Below are 20,020 nucleotides of genomic sequence, written 5' to 3' on the forward strand. Positions count from 1 at the left end.
ATTTTAATATGTTGGGTTTAGCCCAGAAATATTATTTATTTATTTTAACACGAAACATTTATTTATTACAATATGTAAAGCGTCCATTCTGCTGTGTGCATTAGGTCTTGAGGCTAATGAGGTTAATTTGTTGATGCATGTGCTCCTTTGAGGTGGTGCTGATCCTTTTGCTGGTCAGGAATACATGTGGGAGCCTCTCCGCTGTCATGTGACTTCTCCAATATCATGTCACTGGGGTGGGCTGAGGATCTTCCACTGACAGCTCTTGGTTCATGCATGGTGGCTAAAAAACCATAAAGGTTAGCGGAGTGCCTTAACTACAATTCCGACTTACATGTTATTGTAAAAGTCCATTTTGTTCTTTAGAGAGACGTGTCGTTGTGGATTTTTTGTTTGGAATTTGGAAATGTAACTTGGCCATGTTCCAGAATGCATATTACATCAGTGGCATGAAAGAAACCTTGTATGTCCCTTGTTTTTTGTTTAAAAAAATATATATATATACATATATCTTATCCAGCTTTGTTTCCTCTCAAACAATAAAGTTGGTTCAAAACCTTGTGTGACTTACCTTAACCCCTTTGCGCAAGCCACCCTGTGGCCAGGATGTTTGCATGCTGAAATTGCTCAACTCTGACATTCTGTGCCCCTGCAACCTAACTATATGTGGAAACAACAATCTCTGTGTTCTAGCTATGTTAGTAGATGATACTCAACAACTATGCAAAATACGTTAGTTTATGAGTGCTACCATTGTTGCCTCGGTCCCCCTCTCAGGCAGCTTCATTGAATAGTGCTTGCCAAACAGTTTCATCTGCAACAGTAAAGAGACAACTCTGGGATGATGTCCATAATACTCTTTTTACAATCATCTACCATCCAATCTTTCTGTTCTTTTACTCATTTCATTTTTACTCATTACTAATTTTCTTTTTCACTTTGCCTATAAGGCCTGTATCCCAGAGTTGTCTTTTCACTGTTGCTGATGAAACTGATGTTTGGAGAGTACTACTCAATGAAGCTGCCAGATGAAGACCTGTGAGGTGACTTGTCCTCTTGCGCAGTTGTGAACCTGGGCTCTTCCACTTCTCTTTCTGTCCTGGTTAGCCCCAGTTTGCTCTCTTCTTTCAAGACAGAAGAGCACACCTTTGTACGAAATATTCTGTTTCTGGGCAATCTCATGCATGGAATAGCCTTCATCTCTCAAAACAATTGACTGATGATTTTCTAGAGAAAGCATTTTATTTTTGGCCATTTATTAAACTAAAATTGAACTTTAGAAATGCCAGTGTACTAGATACTGTAGCAACTGAAAGAAAGATATTTTTGGTTTAATTAAACTGCACAATTGTTTTCAGCTGTGCTTAATATAATGGGAGTGCTTTCTCTAGTGCCAAATTGGCACATTAGCATGAATACTTAAGGATTAGGTTGGTACACTGCAATAATGGCTACTGAAAATGAGGCTTTGCAAGCATATGTAAAGACTGAATTAGAAGTTATTTCAAATGGGAATAGTAATTATTAGTATTATCAATGTCTTGGCTATATTTATTTTATGAATTTAATGCTACCTTGGTGAGTAAAAGTGTCCGTTTCTTACAAAAACATGAAAATTCCTCTGATTCCAAACTTTTGAATGGTATTGGCTAAAGACAATAGCAAGGTGATGATGTGAAAGTGTGCTCAAAATGTAAGCAGTTTTATTGGTATTGTGCACTCAAATACTTTGTATTTAGCAGATGCTCTTATCCAGAGCGACTTACACAACTTGCACACCTCACCAGTAGCACCATTTAATACCATTTAGTATGCTACTGAGAGCTCGCATGTGTAATGTAAAGACTTAGAACAGAGTGTCAACACAGTGGGGCTACATTCTATTACAGAAAAGGTCTCGACAGCAACAGCCCTTGTCATGAACATAATGCTAGAACACCCTGTGACTGTGGCAGAAACGGGCCAAGGCATACCTGAATCCCAGCATTGTTATCTGTGGCCCTGGAGATGGTGGCCGCAGAGGAGGTGTGGTTCAGCTCTGCAGGAACAACACAAGTTCTCATAAGCACATTCCCAAGATTGACATGCTGTTCTATTTCCTTAAGCAAATAATGTAGGTGTTTGTGTGAAATTTCAGCCTTCTGGACCAATAAAAGCCCTGTTAAAAGGACACAGCTTTGCACAATGTGGCACGCTTAGCTCAGTGATCTTCATGGGCGGCAGCGGCCACTGACCCCTGCAGCGAGCCTGCAGCAGCTGAGTCATGGATTGGGGTGGGGAGTCGGGCTGGGCACTGTGGCCTAGGAAACGCTTCTGTTGCTGCTGTGAGTCATGCAGTTCCTCCAGCAGCAGCACCTTCCCTGTGATGATGCGCTTTGAGCATAGCTTCTGAACCTACAGAGCAGTGAGAGGAGCCGAGAGCAGGTGGGACAGAGAGAGGAAGGTATAATTCACCAAATTTCTAAACACCCTACGTACCCCAGAAGTCCATTATGCCCTGTGTGTTTTCTAAATGACATGCGTAATAAAATCCATTGAAACTCTAGCCCTTACCAGTTAGAAATGTGAGTACATATGAGTGTACACATGTGGCTGTTATCATCAACAAAGAGATTATTGTTAATAACATTTCATTTTCAGAGCATTTCAGTTTTTTCCTTGAAGCTTTTGAGAGCTAGCCTTATCACTGTAGTTGTGTAAGTTTATTGTTCCAAGTGCCATATCCCCATATGCATTTGTAAGTGCTCATATCTAATTAACAGTATGGGCTGAAATTACAATGGATTTATAATGTCTATGCAGTTTAGAAAATGGTAGTGTGTGCAATTTAAAAAAAAAAAAGAAACAGTATTTTCTTATCTGAAGGGAACTGCCACTAAGTGGGAGATCAGCTAGAGTCCAACAACACGCGTGTGGTCAGATTTATGTGCATCAGATGTACCTGGTCTTTGATTTTCAGGACCAAGTTCTCGTCTCCTTCGATTGGGAAACCGTAGCTTTTCATGAGACTCTCAATGTGTCTTAAAAAAAGAAAGGAACGGTATGAGCAGGGTGAACACAATAACTACTGATGGGTGGGAGAGGGTCTCTTAAGAGCTTGTCTTTCTGCGCCTACATCAAGTGGGCCAAATGTTTATCCTGGTGGACTGATGGTCTTCACTATGGCCCAAAAATCTATATTTGACTAAAAACTGCTCATTTTTTATTAGCTTCATCTACAGCTAGGGTCATCTCTCCACCTTCCTGGTATTCAACAACAAGGGAATTCCTTGAGCAGTTAAAGGCAAGAGTTGGTTAACTTTCCCTCTCAGGTCTTGACATGAGCAATCTTGTACATTCAGTTGAATACTTTAATTTCATATTTCAAGATTTGTCTTACATGCTAGTAAGACTGCCTAGAAGTGGGATTTGATTAGTGGGTGGCATCATCCCAATATAAAAACGGAGTACATTTTTCACAAAATATTCAATAATGAATCTGACTAAATATTTTTAAAATGTTCACATTTGATCTCCTTCAAAAGCACCTTGAGCCATTTCTTAAATGTTATTTAGGCCCATTTTAACATCTTAGACACCAAAAAGTAATACTTAATATTGGTAATCAAGGCTATTGTCTTAAATAAACCCCCATCAGTGCTGTAGCTTAGCATTATCTGATCAGGGTCACTGTTAAGTCCCTCCAGGGTGAAATATTTAAATGACTGCTCTGGCGAGTGTTAAGTGTTATGCTTCTCTTCGATTTAGTGGTTCACTGGTTGCTGCAACTTTCCTTGTATTCTTTTTGTTCTTGTGATGAAGGATTTTTGGGTAATCTTTGCCACAGTATGATTTAGGACATTCACTGTTTTTGTCTACATCAGTTTCTTAACAACACTCTTCTGGCAATTTGTATTGAATACTGTTGCTTTCACATTATAATGTCTAGTATTAAGACTAAAACCTGCCCAGTTATCTTATTTTGTGTACGTCTTTTTCATTTTATGCTGCTTGTTGTGCATCAGTGATAGAAAATGGCTTGATACTGATAAGGTGCGGTTGCTTATGGTACTTCTGATTTTGCCCTGTTGGTCATTCATCAATTCTGAGATTTGTATCTCTGAGGTTGTACAGTACATAAACTAAGTTCTCTTGTTGCAATCCAACCCTGACCTTCACCTGTGGACCTGCGGGTGATTCTCCAGCAGGAGGCGCTGCTGTAAAAGGGGCTGCAGCTCTGGCACGTCAACTCGCAGGATTCTGATGGCCTCACAGGCAGCAATGCGGACCTCAGGCTCCTCCTCACACTGTATGGCCAGCAGCAGGATCTTCTGGAGGGGAGGAGTCAGGCAGCCGATCGCTCCCAGAGCTATAATCAAAAACGGCCTCTGCATCACTGCCCCAAAATGGTGTTCCTTACAAACCTAGGTTAAATACTTTCTTTGACATATTTCAACTTGGGATGTTAATGGGTAATTAAATATTCAGATACTTAGTTGGAATTTCATGCTTATGTAATGTAAACAATAACAAGTAGTTAATTTAAGATTCTTATTCCCATGGAATTTTATAGCCTCTGTTACAGCTAGCTTCCAACCCATTAAATATGTAGATGCTATGCCCTTGAACTCAAGAGGGCGGCATAGCATAGAACGTTCTGAGGTTGACAAATCCATGTGAAAAAAGCTAGGCTACTGCAGTTAACATTTGATAGCTTGTTTGCTCGACAAAATGAAGTCATCATAACACTTAGTGGAATTTTTTTCATAGAAAGAAACTATGAAAATGTAAAGTGCAAATTGTCCAGTGCAGTACTCAATGATCATATGAAAGCAAAGCATCCTATGGTAACATTGCAAAATAATTGATTTGAATCTTTCATGAACTTTGATCTCAAGTAGTCACCTGTCATTTATGCTTGGTAGAAAGATGCCTCCCTATTGCTAAGCATGGGCTCCACAGTGTAATGTATTTTACCATGCAATAGCTTACTGACCAAACAATGCCTAAAAATCACAACATAAACTGTAATGTTCCCTGCATCAAGTTGGTAAATCTCTTCTTTTAGGCTTAAAACCCAATCAATCCTCATTTTAATGGGAGCCCCAGTCAATGTTACCTATATCGGGTCTACACTGCAGATAAGGACTGAATCAATTGGCACAGATAAGACTGCCTGAATTGATCGATGGAGTGATCCTTAAAGATTAGGTGATATGTGTATGAAGAAAAAAACAGAAAAGCCATTTTTAAAGTCAGAGACTGGTAAGAAAGTAATCATAAACCAGGTAATGTCTATAAACAAGTACCAATATCATCCATTACCAATTCTACCTGGCCTTGAAAAGATCACAAAAAGACTAAGGCCCAGATTTACTCTAGTAACAATACACATCAATGGACTCTGGTTACAGATCAATAACTAAACTCAACCAATCTTTACTTAAGACAGAAGTTCAGATTACTTGAAACATGTGTAAGAAATCCACATGAGCCGAAGTGTGAAAATGGTAGCTTACCATCAATAGCTGCAACTTTAACCCCCCAGACTGGATCATCTTGACTTAACTCAATAAGCTGATTCACAATCTGAAAACAGCAAAAATTTAAATTACATTTAAGACAAATATTCTGAAGAAATCTGATGTTCAGTTTATGGGAGAAAAAAAAACAAAGAACAATGCAACTGTAATGCAAAACGCTCACGGGGAACCAAGCCCTGTAGCCTTGCCATTTTTCAGAAGATTTTGAGCTTCTGAACACATCATGCGATACAAATGACAAGGACAAAGCACGATGTTTGAGGATTGAATAGTCCCTGGTCTGTGCCTGTGTGGATGGACATATGCACGTGTGTATAAGCGTGGCTGCCTGCTTCAGTGAGCATGAGCATGTGTGTGGTGCAATTATAGCTTTTACTTTTTCATGATATTGCCCTGCTCTCAGTTAATTGTCTCTTGTCTAGGGTTAGTGAAATAACACTGTCTGAAACTCTCAGGGCCATATTTACTAAGCATGATGCAAATGACCATAAGGGCCACAAAATTATGCGTTGCCGTCAATGAGCACAGCCGCAGTGAATTCATTTAAACACACTGCTGGTATTTAAGACACGTCTTGCACATTGCAAGAATGCAAAGCAATGGAATGCAAAAGAAAATGTAAGTTCTCCTCTGTGGAGCTAGAAATACTGGTTGATGAAACGGTTAAACACATTTCAGTTACGCAGTGTTCCGGCAAGAGGAAAGGATGATAGAGGAGAACTAGAGGACAGTAACACTTGATAAATGTAACGTCAATAACTTTATGTACAATGTGGCTACTGTAGTCATTTCAGGTTTGTACATTTGCAATTCAGTCTTCTATCACCACACAAAACAGTGTGATAACCTTTGTGGAAAATATTTCCAAAGAATTGTTTTTGAGCGAGCTAAGTAAAAATCTGTTCCGCAAGTAATTTTCAGGTATAAGCCTTTACTCTTATTTACAGTAAATGAAATCATACATCATTTAAAAGTTACCTGTCCTTGAAAAGTAGCATTGTTTGTATTCTGGCAGGAATTGGACGCTAGGTGGCCAAAAAAATGTCCCTGTCTGTATAAATGTAACAGATTTTATGTCACTTCTAAGTTGCTATAACAAACAATGTGCTTTTTTGCTGTTATACTGTATGTTTACTGAATGCCATCTAAACAGAAAACGAGAGGGTCGGTACCCAGAGAGGTCATGGAGGGAAATTCAGATTTGGAGATTAGGGACAATAGATAGAGTTGAAAACCATGTACATGTAGTGTCCTTTTGGTTAGACCTTAGGCATTTTAAATGGTGTTCAATATTTACCAAAGAAATTAATTTTACTCGTGTTTGACTTTTTAAGTTAGTTCTGTGTTTAATGTTAAATGTGTTCAGCTAATATGATTGCTGTGTTGACAGCCTCATCTTCTGAATGCTCCAAGTGATTAATGGAAAAAAACAGGTACCTGGTTACAGGCATTTATATAAGCACACAGCAGACTGGTCTGTATCGTAGGCTATTTGAATATAAAAGCTTACCTGGGTGGTACGAAACAAATAAAAGCAGGTTTCCTCATTAATTTAGATGGTAGCCTGCCACAACTCACTACATGGTCACTCTGAAGTTGCTTGTGCGTCAGTGTTTACGCAAAGTCTTTTTTCTGGAATCAAGCCCCATGCGCCATTATCTGATGATCGGACACTACCATTGGTAATGTGTTTCCTCGATTAACGTTAGTATGTGCAGGAAAAACCAGCATACGCACATTATAGGCTGTTTTCATTTATGGGTTCAATTATTCCACAGCTCTATTACAATCATACCGAATAAGTATGAATGTAACATCAGATTGCATGTACTTAGTTTTTTTTTTTTTTGCCATTTTGCTCCCATTTTCTCCCCAATTTAGTTGTTATACCAATGTGTATCATGGTCCTGATCGATGCGCTACCACATGCCTCCTCCGACACATGTGGAGTCGCCAGCCGCTTCTTTTCACCCGACAGCGAGGAGTTTCACTGGGAGTGCGTAACACGTGCGGAGTTTCATGCTATCTCCCCCAGATCCCCTCCCTGCTGGACAGGCGCCCCGACCAACCAGTAGGAGTCGCTAATGTAACGATCAGGACTCATACCCTCACCGGCTTCCCACTTGCGAACACTGCCAAGCCGGAAGTACCGCTGCTTTTACCTCTACACTACCCAGACGGCCCGTACTTTGGTTTTAATTGCATCCGACTCCATTAAGTTCTAAATGTAATTGAAACGGCTAATGACTCCTGACATGTCAAAGCTGCTTGATGCAAAATTTCATAGTGCTAGGCTAAATATTGCCTGAGTAAATGAGGAAAATCCAAAAACTTTTAACATTTATAGTGACTCTCCCCTACTCTACCACGCTGACAATGTGTTCCTCCTAAGAATGTCAACTGCCGCAATGCCAATCTTGTGCCAGAAAGTAGTCAACATCTGCTTTTCCCAGACATCAAAAACAACAGCAATTACCTTTGCAGCAACAGCCACCAGCCATGATAAATCAGCTGCATCAGGTCATATGCATAAATTTCCATTCTCTCCTCCCTTATTTTTGCAGTCTAACATCAGAACGCCTTAAAATACATATGCATTAAGTCAGATTTTAGGGATGTCACTTTTCTCTCATTTTACCAGCGCAAACTTCCGTGCAGCACTTTAGTAAATATGTGAAAATGCTCTTTGTCTCATTAGCATCTATAAAAGCCCCACAAATCCTTAGTAAATATGGTCCTTAGTCTTTAAAAGCTTGACTAAAGCTGAGAATTATGGGATGGGATATGGCATAATGACAACAAGCTTGGGTTCACCACTTTCCTAGGATGTGTTCAATTGTAGTCATTTTTGGAAGGTTGATGAAACATCTTTTGTATTTCAGCTGTAAATATGGTTTGACAGCTAGACTTAAAGTAACCTATGAAACCTCACCAAATGGAAGTTTGCAGCTTGTGAAAGGTTGAAGATGCACCTAGTCTATCACGTAGGTTTGTGATGAGATGGGGCAGGCAGGTGATCTCACCGCCTGGTCTTTCGTGCACAGTGCAGCGGCGGTCAAACAGGCTTGTTTCCGCACGGCCGCAAAGTCATCCCGGAGGCAGCCCAGGAAGCTGGGCAGCAGCCTGGGCGTCATGATCTTCAGCTGTGCCAGGAGGACCAGAGCTTCCACCCGCAGTAAGGACGGCCCCTCCTCCAGCTGCACCCTAGAAAGGCCACATGCTCTCTCACTCCTCTGTGGGTAGAACAAGGCTGGTCCCACAAGCCCCTCCCATTCACAGGCACTGCCCTATTCAGTACCTCAGCTCATTGTGCAGCTCCCTGCCTCGTCCTAGTGCCCCCAGAGCCTGGGCGGCGGCCTGCCGGGCCTCACTGTGGCAGTCCTTCCACATGAGCTGCGTCAGCTTGTTCACCAGGTCCTGCCACAGGGCACATATCACATGCAGCAAAAATGTATGAAAATACAATGCATAATTCAGATGAGAGATTTTGTTTTGAGAAATGAAAAATCTCCATGACTTTCCCAGAGTAAATAGTAAATTGTGAGAAGGCTTCAGTACTTTGTTGATGGGGCCCTTGAGCTGAGCAATTGTTTTGCAAGCCAGGACTCGGTTTCTCCAGTTAGCGCAGTTCAGCTCCTTGGCCAGCAGGGTACGCACTAGAGTCTGATAAAAAGAGACAATGGTAGTTTCCAAATTGAACAAAAACTGACAAAACTCTATAATTGAGAGAACAAATGACTGTGAAGTCAAGCACGTAGGACAACATTAATATTTAATAGTTTTATGAAGATTTGCAGGACAAATCCCATACCTAATCCTACCAGTTGCAAGTCATCATGTGGTCAGAAATACTTCGCCATTGTCAAAGTATCAAGGGTTTAGATGCTATTGGAGTTGTCATCCAAGTGTGCAGATTACTACACGACTATTGTTCAGATGTTCTTTGTAAGAAATATCCCCCGGGCTCTCCAGGCATAGTTTGTAAGAGAAGACCCACCTCTTCAGATTGCGTCTTCGTTCCCCTACTACCCCACCACATAGCACTCCTACTTTTTATACTAATTCAGGTTATGGTATCTTTCAGTTTTTAGTTTATTGTATTTTGTACGTTTTCTGTTTTCTTCCAAGAGCTTGTTATGTCTGTAATCTGTATGTGTTTTTGGTTCTTGGTTACGCATAATTTGTTTTCATCAGTGCTGTTATGTAATCACTGGTCTGAGAATGCTCTTAGCTAGGTCTGGCACTATTGCTCATATATCTCTGGTGAATGCAAACTCCATGCTGAGAGGATCTGGGCCATACAGAACTTGAACCCACTTTCTTGCGAGGCAAGCATGGTGGGTTAACTATGCCGACCTGAAAGGTACAGGTATCTGTGACTGCAAATGTAATAACCAACATGTTCGTCAAAATTTGGCCAGTGCTGAGACATCATGTCTTCTGATACTTGCCAGGTATTATACACTTTTTGTAAATACCTAATGCATGATGCACAACAGCTCTAAAATCCAGCCCGTCCCAAAAAGTAAAACATCTAACCAAACGAAAACCATCCTAACTGTTTCAGTTATCTTGTCAACAAACAGACGAACACACCAATAAGTTCCAGAGCATGGAACTATAACTATATCCTTGACAGAAAGAGAGAGGAAAAGGAAGAGACAGAAGGTGGGAAGTACGCACAGTCTTGCTGCTTATGTTGGCCAGAAGTGCGGTGGCCTGCTCCTGTTCCCTCTGCACCTCACTGCCAAAGAGCCGGGAAAGGAGGACCTGTATGACAGGCAGACTGGTCCCTCCCCCTGCCGCCAGACACTGCGCCGCCAGCCAAACATCTGCATCTGCACCTGTCCAATCCAAGCCACAAAACACCCCAGCAGGCCACGCCCATCTCAGGTCACTTCCGCTTCACTTTTGTCTCAGGTTATTTCCACTTCCTCACTCAGTCACTTTGATTTCTCCCCTTGGTATTATTTTCTCCCTGCTTTAGTTTTCGTTTTAATCTGTAATAACACCCAATAATCTACCCATTTCCTTGTTCTCTGATTACTCTAATATGAATGGCAATACTGTACATACAATCAGATTTTATGTCACCATATACACGCCCCATAGCTGACACAAACATGGTATAATTTAATCACTGGTTTTTTATTCAGCATACACATTTATATACAGTATTTAACTTTTTGACAACAGCCAACAGAGTTAGGGATTTATTGCATTTCAGGTCAGTTTAGGAAATTAATCGAAATTCAATTACCTGAAAAAGTAAACACAACATTATGGCCATTTTTCAATTCATAAATGGGTTTTCCATTCATTTTCTGAATTTACTTAATTAAAATGGAATTGACCACAGTCAATGCAAATGGAAGCCATAAAACCCTTGGTTTAAATACATTATTTGAAAATGTAATGGCAAGCTTTCATTTGAACAGGGACTGTTATGTGGGCTTACCTCTCTGGAGTGTACTCTGAAGGATTTCTCTGGCCTGCAGGCTTGGCATGCCCATGGCATACTGGCACACTGCAGCTGCCATTTGAACCCACACATGGTCATCATCCAGAGCAGACAGCAGGAGGGGCTGCAGAACATGGTCGACTTCTCGAACAAGAAATACATAGTGCAAGATTTGCATTTAAATGCATAATGCATTTTAAAGCTTAAAATATTCGCCATACAAAAGCAGACACTGGGCTTCATGCAAAAAATATGCATATGGTCAAATTTTATTGTTAACACCTTAAGGCCAAGCATTTAAAAAGACAATTTCCACCTACTTTGCACTAATCTTAAATAAAGCCTTACATTTTGTGGCAAAACAAACCAGAGAGATTATGGCATTATTTGAAGTGCACATGTCTACTATCAAGACTATGCACCAAAATTTTAGATATATGTGAAGAATTATTCATTTCAGACACATAAAAATGAAACTCTACTGTTCGTTTCACAAAATTCAGACCAGCTAGTGGGAAGGAAACATACACCGTTCACCCCCAACTTGTTTACTACCACAGAAAAAGAAATTGTGCAGATAACTAAAAGCAGTGAAGCATTTTGTTCAGGGCATCCCAAAACCTCTCCAAATTGCACATTTTGGATAATATTTTGAACATGCTACCTATGCTACTGTACAAAACGTTCTCTTCAAACACAGTGTAAAACCATTTTATCCAATCCAAAATAATCGTAAATACATTTTATGACAGAATGCTAAGTTGTTTCATGAACGTGTGGGTGCAATCTGTTCGTCAGCACAATCTAGGTTACGCCACGCTCATGTTCAGGCGCTTTTTTCTCACTTCATCTTTGAAGACATGTACAAATTGATTCTGTTGGCCCTGCAAGGTCTTGTATTAAACATCTACATCTCATACGCTCAAACATCATCTTCTTAAAGATCTAACCCCTATGTACTCTCCTCTTGGAATGCCCAAATGTAATCATAAGTTGAGTCTCTACCACCCTCCTGTAAATTTGGAGAGTGGAGAGTGCAGACAAGCACTCAGTATCTTCTGAGATACAAGTCACTGCTGCTTTTCACGTTGCAGTCCCCCTATCAAGCTTGCAGTAGGAGGAGGAGGCTCAATGTGCTGCTCGTGCAGGCAGAAGGCGCCAGACAGACCAGAAAGGATTGCTGGTCTGAACACTAGAACCAAGCCTGACATGGGTCAATAAATAGTTTTTGATTATATGGCAATGGTGAAAATTCTTAGGCTTCTTTCCAGTACTTTTGCCTACTTAGCAAGTTTAAACGGGCCCTGCGACAGCACACATAATTCACTTTCTCTTGGTCCACACAAATTTTAAAAATGGCCCAAAAAACAGTCTAGATCTGGCAACCAGATCTGGACCACCAATGGACTGTCATTCATTTCAGCATAAGGGCCGAGTGAAAGTGATGTGGGCTGTCTCTGGGCCAGACCAAACTTATGATGTGGGGGCTTGTTCATAGAGACGGTATTGTATTGTGACACACCACTAACTGAATATCCCATACCTGGAGGTGCGCATGTGGCAATATAAAGCAAGAGATGGTTTGCATTTGGGGCTTCCATGCCATAAATGTAGTTCAACAAAAATACAAATGTAACTTCCTGATTTCATAGTCTAACTAGAAGAGTGCACTCAGTAGAGTGCAGATCTCTGCCAGGCGTGTTTTCCTTTCACATGGTGATTTGCAGCCAACAACAATAATGCATAAATCAAATATCGTTAGCTAGGTCAGCACCTCAAACAGAGATAACGTTAGCTAAGTTCATTAACCACACACCTACATGGTCATGAAAGACAAACTGTAGCCTAATCTCTGCGGCAGCTAGCATACGTTAACTACATTACCAACAAAGAGGAAGGCGAGACACGCTAGCTGGTCAAGCAAACGCACCATATTTCATACCACATAATGTTTGAATCTGTGGCAACAAGAAGACATGATTTTAACATTTGAATCTGTGGCAACAAGACATGATTGGTTGTCCCTAGCGGAAATGGGAAAAAAACATTCCAAATGGAAGCACTTGTTTGATCACTTGCGGCCCCTACTGGCCGGTTAGGAGTGAGGAGTTAGCACTCAATCTATTTCAATGGACAACAACGATGGAAATTAATTCAAATAAAATACTTGTCGTTGACCGATTTGCAAAATATTCGAGAATTCAGGTCCTTGGCCTGCTGTGAGCGTGCACAACAAATATTAGGCTGATCGGCCCAGTAGTGTGCGAGACCAAACGCATGATCCCCTCCAGGCTCACGCCTGGCGGAGATAATAATAGAAACTTAGGAGTCAGGAGTGCTTCTAAGGAATTTAAAATCAGGAACAACCACAATCACTTCTCTCATTGCAAGTGTCTCTGGAAAGCATATTTTAGTCTATTTATAGATAATTATAAGCACACAGTTTTACTGATGTTCAGGGTGAATGCACTCAGATTCAAAATTTATTTGTGCAGTTTATTTGGAACCAGCTTGCTGTCTTGGTTTGACATGCACATAAATAACAGTGGTCTATGTAATGAAATTCAGCCTCTAGACAAACAGAAGGAAGATACATATAATAATACATAATACTGGTCTGAAAATGTATCCTTGTGGTAATTGAACAGTCTGCAAATGATGAATGCCTCTTGTACCAATGCTTGTAAAGTTTTTTCTGTGTTACTAGTGCTGTGAAAAAATGGAGAATTTTAAAGGCAACAGAAAGTACACTTCCTGGAATCATTTTAATTCTTTAAAGCATTTAATGGGGCAAATTCTGCTGTTTCTAATGGCAAAAAATTAAAAAAAATAAACACTCAGATTGACTAATAAGATGAGAAGAAGAAGTCTAACAGATAGGAAATCTTACCAGTGCTGGGAGAGTCCTGATCCACTCTTGCCCCATATACAGCCCTCAAGGCACAGGTTGCTATGGCCTCCAGCCGAACATTATGATCAGGATCAGAAAACGCTTTCTTCAGCCCCTCAGTGGTAATGTTCAGCCAAGAAGTCTCTAGCATGTGAGGGTTTTGATTTATCAAAGACCAACACTCAGTTCACATTCAACCAGGCTAATGATCATATTGAACTATGTCCTGTCAATGGGAATCTAGTTTGAGCTGTATAAAACCATTACCATAGACATTATTTCCCTTAACCTACAATGAAGCACTTACAAAAATGTGCAAATGGCTGCATAGTTTAATGTAGCTCTGGATGCAGAATACACTGTGATTACCTCTACTGCCAGCGTGCCTGTATGTCTGTTTGTCTTACATTTCTCTGCCTGTATACAGCAGCAGTAATGGGCGAATACTCGATGGAAGCTGGGAAAATGACAGGCTTTGGGACGATTATGAAATAATCAGATTTTATGTTTCATGTTTAAGAATGGTGTGGATACGTACTCAACAATATACCACTCTCGTTAAACATGGAAGGAGTATTCTAATTCTCTGAACCTTATAGTTAAATGTGTGGGCATCAAGAGTGCAATGTTCAGTGTAACCAAAAATGCATTTATAACTGACCTGATGGGCCACCTGTCCTACACCGGTATTACCATCATTCTAAGCCATTTCTATCAATGGTTCCACCACTGATTTTTGTTGTCTTAGGTGATACATATTCTTATGTAAATGGCAAACATAAATTTGGAGGGGTGGTGTGGTTAGGGTGCCATCTGCAGGTGGAGAGGGAGCGGTTCAGCTGGCCTGTAGCCACACCTGTTGGCATTTTTCAGTGGTTGTTAACTGTTTCTATGCTCTGCCTGCAGTGAGACAGGGCCACTGGAATGAGAGATGCACATGGGAGCGACATGCCGTGTAATGCCCTTCCTTACAGTGTGTGTTTTGTTTTATTTCAATATCCGTGTTTTTGTAACAAGCGCACAATAAAGCCCGTGTTTGAACAATGAGTGAGTGTCTGAAATTGTGCCTCTCTTTCTTTTAAAAGATTTTTGTAGATTTTCTCCCTGGTTTGCATAACAAAATGTTTCACATAGTCCACACTAGCATAGGCAGGGTTTCAATATTACATCATAGAGGTCATCTACACCGAACAGGCAGCAGCTGCAATGCTGCTTCACACACTGCATATCTCTCTGTGAAGCATACCAAAAGAATCGCAGGAGAGGTTATCTTCACCAGAACTGAATGATGCTTATAAAATGATGTAGAAGGTAAGGTGAGGCCACCATTTGTGATCTGGAAATATAGTAAGTCTAACTGAAAATTTAAACTGTAGTTTCCAGCCAGTTCTCAGATGTATTCATTCTCAATGTGCACAACATTAAACTGCAGATTTTGATTGCTGTGGAAAATTCACCTATTTAGTTAATTGTCTCCCGCTAGCTATTATTGCACTTGTTTATGACATTACTAGGGTGATTAATCCCCACAGGATACATGTTTTTCTTTATAATGAGAAAACTGTTTTACTAAATTGGACTCTGTTTTGATGTCAAACAATTAAAATGGTCATGAATTTCATGTGTTCCAACAATGTGCTCTTCTGCCTCAGCGATTTAAAGTTCAGCAGCTTGCTATGTGAGCTGTATCAGCAGTTCATTAAGCACAAATTGGGCAGCGAATTCTTCTTTCATAGAATAATGTGTAAAGGAAGCAATCTGGTTTGTGAAGCAATAGCCTAATAAGTTGTGGTGAGGGCTGAGCAGAGGTGGAAAATCCACGTTCAAAAAGTAAAAGACCTCGCCAGTATTTGTTTAAATCACCTGGATTTGCTAATTAGTACAATTCTTCAGCCAGGAGGTAGAGCTAATTAGTGAAATCAACTGGCTGAGTTCATGGGTGGAAGAAACAAAGGACTTTTACTTTATGACCCCTGGACATTCCATCTCCGAAATTGAGAGGGGAATACAAGGACCTGGAACATCAAAAAGGTAGTCTATCTATTCAATATTTTGTGATAAAATATAATAGATAGCATGTGTATAAAGGAATATCAATGACAAAATCACTGCTTAATTTGGAATTTATGTACACAAATTATGTCTTATTCATGACAACTGTATAACAGTGAGCAAAAACCTGAATCTAGACGTCTAGAGTGAAAATGCAGGTTTAAAGACATTTCGACATAAATGGACCATGTTAACCTCAACATAGCTCAGGTTTTATCCGCATATAGCCTGTATAGCCAAATATCGCTAGGTTGTCACCTGAACGCCTAGATGGCGTTTCACCGACTTTTCACCACAAAAATGTTCACTGAGCTGCAGCCTGCTGGAAAACCCACAGGAGAAGTGCAAGAGACGCAGAGCACACAGAACTGGTGTAGACGCACAAATGGCATGCTGTACTGCTTGTGTGTGCCATTTAAACACCAACTGCTACACATGCCATGTAGATGAGCCTAGAGGGCGTGTCACTACAATAAAAAAAGAGTGTGTGTTTTTGAACTTTTCTGGACCCCTGTAACCTTTTGTAATTTATCACATGGAAACTTTCTGATAAATTGGTTTATTTAAAACAGAACCCACTGAGTTCTCCTGTGTGATCAGTGTGAGGGAGCATGACCTACCGATCTTCAGTGTGATGATCCACTCCTCCACAGCACAGCGGAGCAGAGAGAGGTCCACAGTGGGGTTGTGGCCAGGTGGCTGCCAGAGTAGCCCTATGATTTTCACATGGGGCAACCTTCTGTCCATCCTGCTGCCATCAGGGGTCCTGGAACTCATCTCTGCAGCACAGTTATTTGTGGAGTCCCCCACCTGCACTCTTGGGACCACTGATAGGACAGCAAACAAGAAACTGTGTCACTGGGGAGAGCTCAGTGCAGCCAGCATTGATCCAAATGACACTATGTCACAAGCCCAAAACACTGGACACTCCTGTCCTGTGTAAACTGTAGCTCTGATATTCTGGTTTATTCATCTGTTCTGTTACTCAAAAGAAACAAACCTGCCAAATTTACAGTACATTCATTTTCCTACATTGAAACCAGTGCACATGATATCCATATTACACCTGACTAAAATGATTTTTGAAAAATCATTTATGCATCCATTTGGAAGAGTTCACACAATTTTGATGTGCTTTTGAGAATATTAACAAAGATTTCAGATAGTTATTAAGATGATTTACATAAATTGATAAAACACTTCTGTATTCATACAGATTCCTCTTTCATTCATTCATTCATTCATTCATTGCATGCCTGCTCATTCTGTGTTTACCACTTCCACAATTATACTTGGTTTATGTAATGCTTTTGGATATTATTATTATTATTCTTATGATTATTATTATTATTGTGGCAAAAAGTATACCATTTTAAAAATGTATGTTTGATACACTCCTTTTCCAAATGTATGTGGACACCCCTTCTAATTAGAGGTTTTTGCTATTTCAGCCATACCCATTGGTAAGGTTCATAAAATCAAAACATGAACTCATGCAATCTCCATTGACAAACATTGGCAGTAGAATGGGTCGTACTGAAGAGCTCAGTGACTTTCAATGTGGCACTGTCATAGGATGCCACCTTTTCAAAAAGCCAGTGTGTCAAATTTCTGCCATGCTAGAGCTGTCCCAGTAAACTGCAAGTGCTGTTATTGTGAAGTGGAAACGTATAGGAGCGACAGCAGCTCAGCCTCAGCCGCTAAGCAGTAGGCCACACAAGCTCACAGAACAGGACCACCGAGTGCTAAAGCGTGCAGCGCTTAAAAATAATCTGTTCTCGGTTGCAACACTCATGAATTGGGTTTCTATGGTTGAGCAGCCATACACAAGCCTAAGATGCGCAATGCCAGTGGTGTGATGTAAAGCACACTGCCATTGGACTCTGGAGCAGTGCAAGTGCGTTCTCTGGAGTGATGAATCAAGATTCACTCTCTGACACTCAGGCAGAATGCATAGTGCCAACTGCACAGGCCCAAATAGTGGCAACTGTAAAATTTGGTGGTGGAGGAATAATGGCCTGGGGCTATTTTTCATGGTTTGGGCTAGGCCCCTTAGTTCCAGTGAAGGGATGGGGAAGGCCCTTTCTTATTTCAGCATGACCATGCCCCCTCGCACAAAGCAAGGATCATAAAGAAATGGTTTGCTGAGTCTGGCCTGCACAGAGCTCTGAACTCTACCCCACCGAATATCTTTGGGATGAATTGTAATGCCTACTGTGAGCCAGGCCTTAATTCTTATCATTCTAATGTACGCAGCAAGCAGCTCAGAGAGTTATCTCTGATTCCTATGAGTCAAAGCAATCAGAACACAGATGTTTGCAGGAGTTAACCCTATTTTACTTTACACAGTATATCCCCCTCATTTGACATGAATTTACTCACATGATCCTTTTCCTATTTGAAACAGAAATGCTAATGGGGATAATGGGCAAGATGAGTCCTAACCTCCTGCCTCAGGGAGCTCAGTCCCCTTCTCTGTTCCACAGGGGAAACCTTGCTGGCGGTGCTTCTGGTGCTGTGCATCGCTATCCACAGTGATGCCATTCTGCTTCTTCGTACTGCCCCGGAGCTCTGGCAACAATATACCTGTAATACAGAACAATGAGCCACACCCAGGCACCTTTAAACCGGCCAGTCAGTCGACAATTACGGCTACATTTAGCAGTTATTATCCATAATGACACATGCACTTTTTTAAACATACAATCAGATTATACAGCTGGATATTTTAATGGGGCAATCACAGGGTTAATTACAGTGCTCAAGGGTACAATAACAGCATCTGTACTGTCTGTCTGTGGGCCCATGGCTAGGTCACACTCATTTATTGCTGACCCTTTTTTCTATAGTTAAACACACCAAGGTTTTGCAGTTAAATATGCCTGAATTACACTTAAGTGTCTACAGAACAAACAGATGCATGCCATTCCCCTGTGTCTACTTTCAAGGAATGTTTTCATATCACTCCTGTCAAATGGCCTGCCCCATGTCATAAAGCATTGAAAGCCTCTGCAGCTTAATGTTTTGTAATCAAAACACTGTATGTCTGGAGTTATGGACAGAATTGGACCAGAGCCCTACAGTCACTAAGTATAAAAGCCTTGATATAATAAGAGAGGAAGCGATCAGAACACAAGTCGAATGTCATACCACCGATGGGTAGCTGTTGGGAGCTGTTCTCAGTCTGGCTGACATAGTTGCTTGTGTGGGGGCTCAGGCAATCCCGAAACTGCAGGGGGGTTTCAGTGTATTTGATGGGCGCAGAGGTCATGGTTGATTTGGATGCGCTGTGCTCATTTGTATGGACAGAGGGAAGGGAGATCCATGGCACTCTGGATTGGGCAGATTGAGGAGGCGTCTGAATGAAATGGAATATAACTACGCACAGTTTAATAACAGGAAGCTCAATCCACACAGGTACAGTCATGAAAGAAAATTTTTAAAAAAATGTATTGGAATAACTACAATCAGCATTTAAAAAAAGAATATTGCTCTATATGTCAGGAATGTAAGATGAGGGAATTCATACGATATTGTGGCAGCTCTGTCTGGGAGAGGGAATCAGACGGAGCCCTCCCACTGGTTAGAGTTTTGAGTTTTAACGAACCTTTATTGTACAATATACTGTATGCCACCATTCAGCACATCAAAATAAAGAAACCACCAAATCAAAAAGAACAACAAGTACCAAGAAACACACACACAAGAAAAACAAAAAGAAAAAAGAAAAAGGAAAGGAGAAAAATTTGAACAAAGCAATAGAATGCAAACCTTTACAGAAATAAACACATAGCCATTTGCATCACTATCAGCTTAGTATGTTGTTAAATATTACATCTCCTTCCTCCAGACTACACACAACCTCCCCATGGCACCACCCATCCTGAAAAACACTTAAGTCCTGCATCCTTATATAACACTCAAAGTCAATGGCAACTCTCAATCTGACAACAGATTCAAACAGCTCAGTGATGTACACCTGTTTTTACTTCTTCCTGCTGAGGTACACAGTCGTCTCAGCCTCTCCCAACAAGTAATTAACAATGCAGCCCACTGTTCTTTTTTCTTGCTGCTGTGAATACCAAAAATAAATGC

At 40.7% G+C, this 20,020-nt stretch overlaps 1 protein-coding gene across 1 annotated transcript; it reads right to left on the reverse strand.

Moving 5' to 3' along the window:
• Positions 1–179: 179 nt before the first annotated feature.
• Positions 180–19,196, reverse strand: heatr4 (HEAT repeat containing 4). The gene is made up of 15 exons (XM_035418322.1): positions 19,076–19,196; positions 18,371–18,511; positions 16,546–16,752; positions 13,874–14,017; positions 10,981–11,124; positions 10,206–10,366; positions 9,081–9,185; positions 8,821–8,939; positions 8,546–8,726; positions 5,499–5,568; positions 4,159–4,348; positions 2,942–3,020; positions 2,235–2,394; positions 1,974–2,038; positions 180–283 (listed from the first exon to the last, which is right to left on the reverse strand). Exons 1-15 carry the CDS (start codon positions 19,194–19,196, stop codon positions 224–226), a joined length of 1,947 nt encoding a protein of 648 aa, XP_035274213.1. The 3' UTR covers positions 180–223.
• Positions 19,197–20,020: the final 824 nt, after the last annotated feature.

Source organism: Anguilla anguilla, chromosome 1 (assembly GCF_013347855.1).
Source record: "Anguilla anguilla isolate fAngAng1 chromosome 1, fAngAng1.pri, whole genome shotgun sequence".
In the NCBI taxonomy this organism is placed as follows: Eukaryota; Metazoa; Chordata; class Actinopteri; order Anguilliformes; family Anguillidae; genus Anguilla; species Anguilla anguilla.

Bases quoted from the DNA above. Each gene is read 5' to 3' on its own strand.
- heatr4 (XM_035418322.1), bottom strand. From the start codon at position 19,196: ATGACCTCTGCGCCCATCAAATACACTGAAACCCCCCTGCAGTTTCGG. The intron at 9,186-10,205 runs GTGCGTACTTCC...TCTTTTTATCAG, and splicing joins CCAACATAAGCAGCAAGACT to ACTCTAGTGCGTACCCTGCT. The intron at 8,940-9,080 runs GTACTGAAGCCT...GCCCTGTGGCAG, and splicing joins TCAAGGGCCCCATCAACAAA to GACCTGGTGAACAAGCTGAC.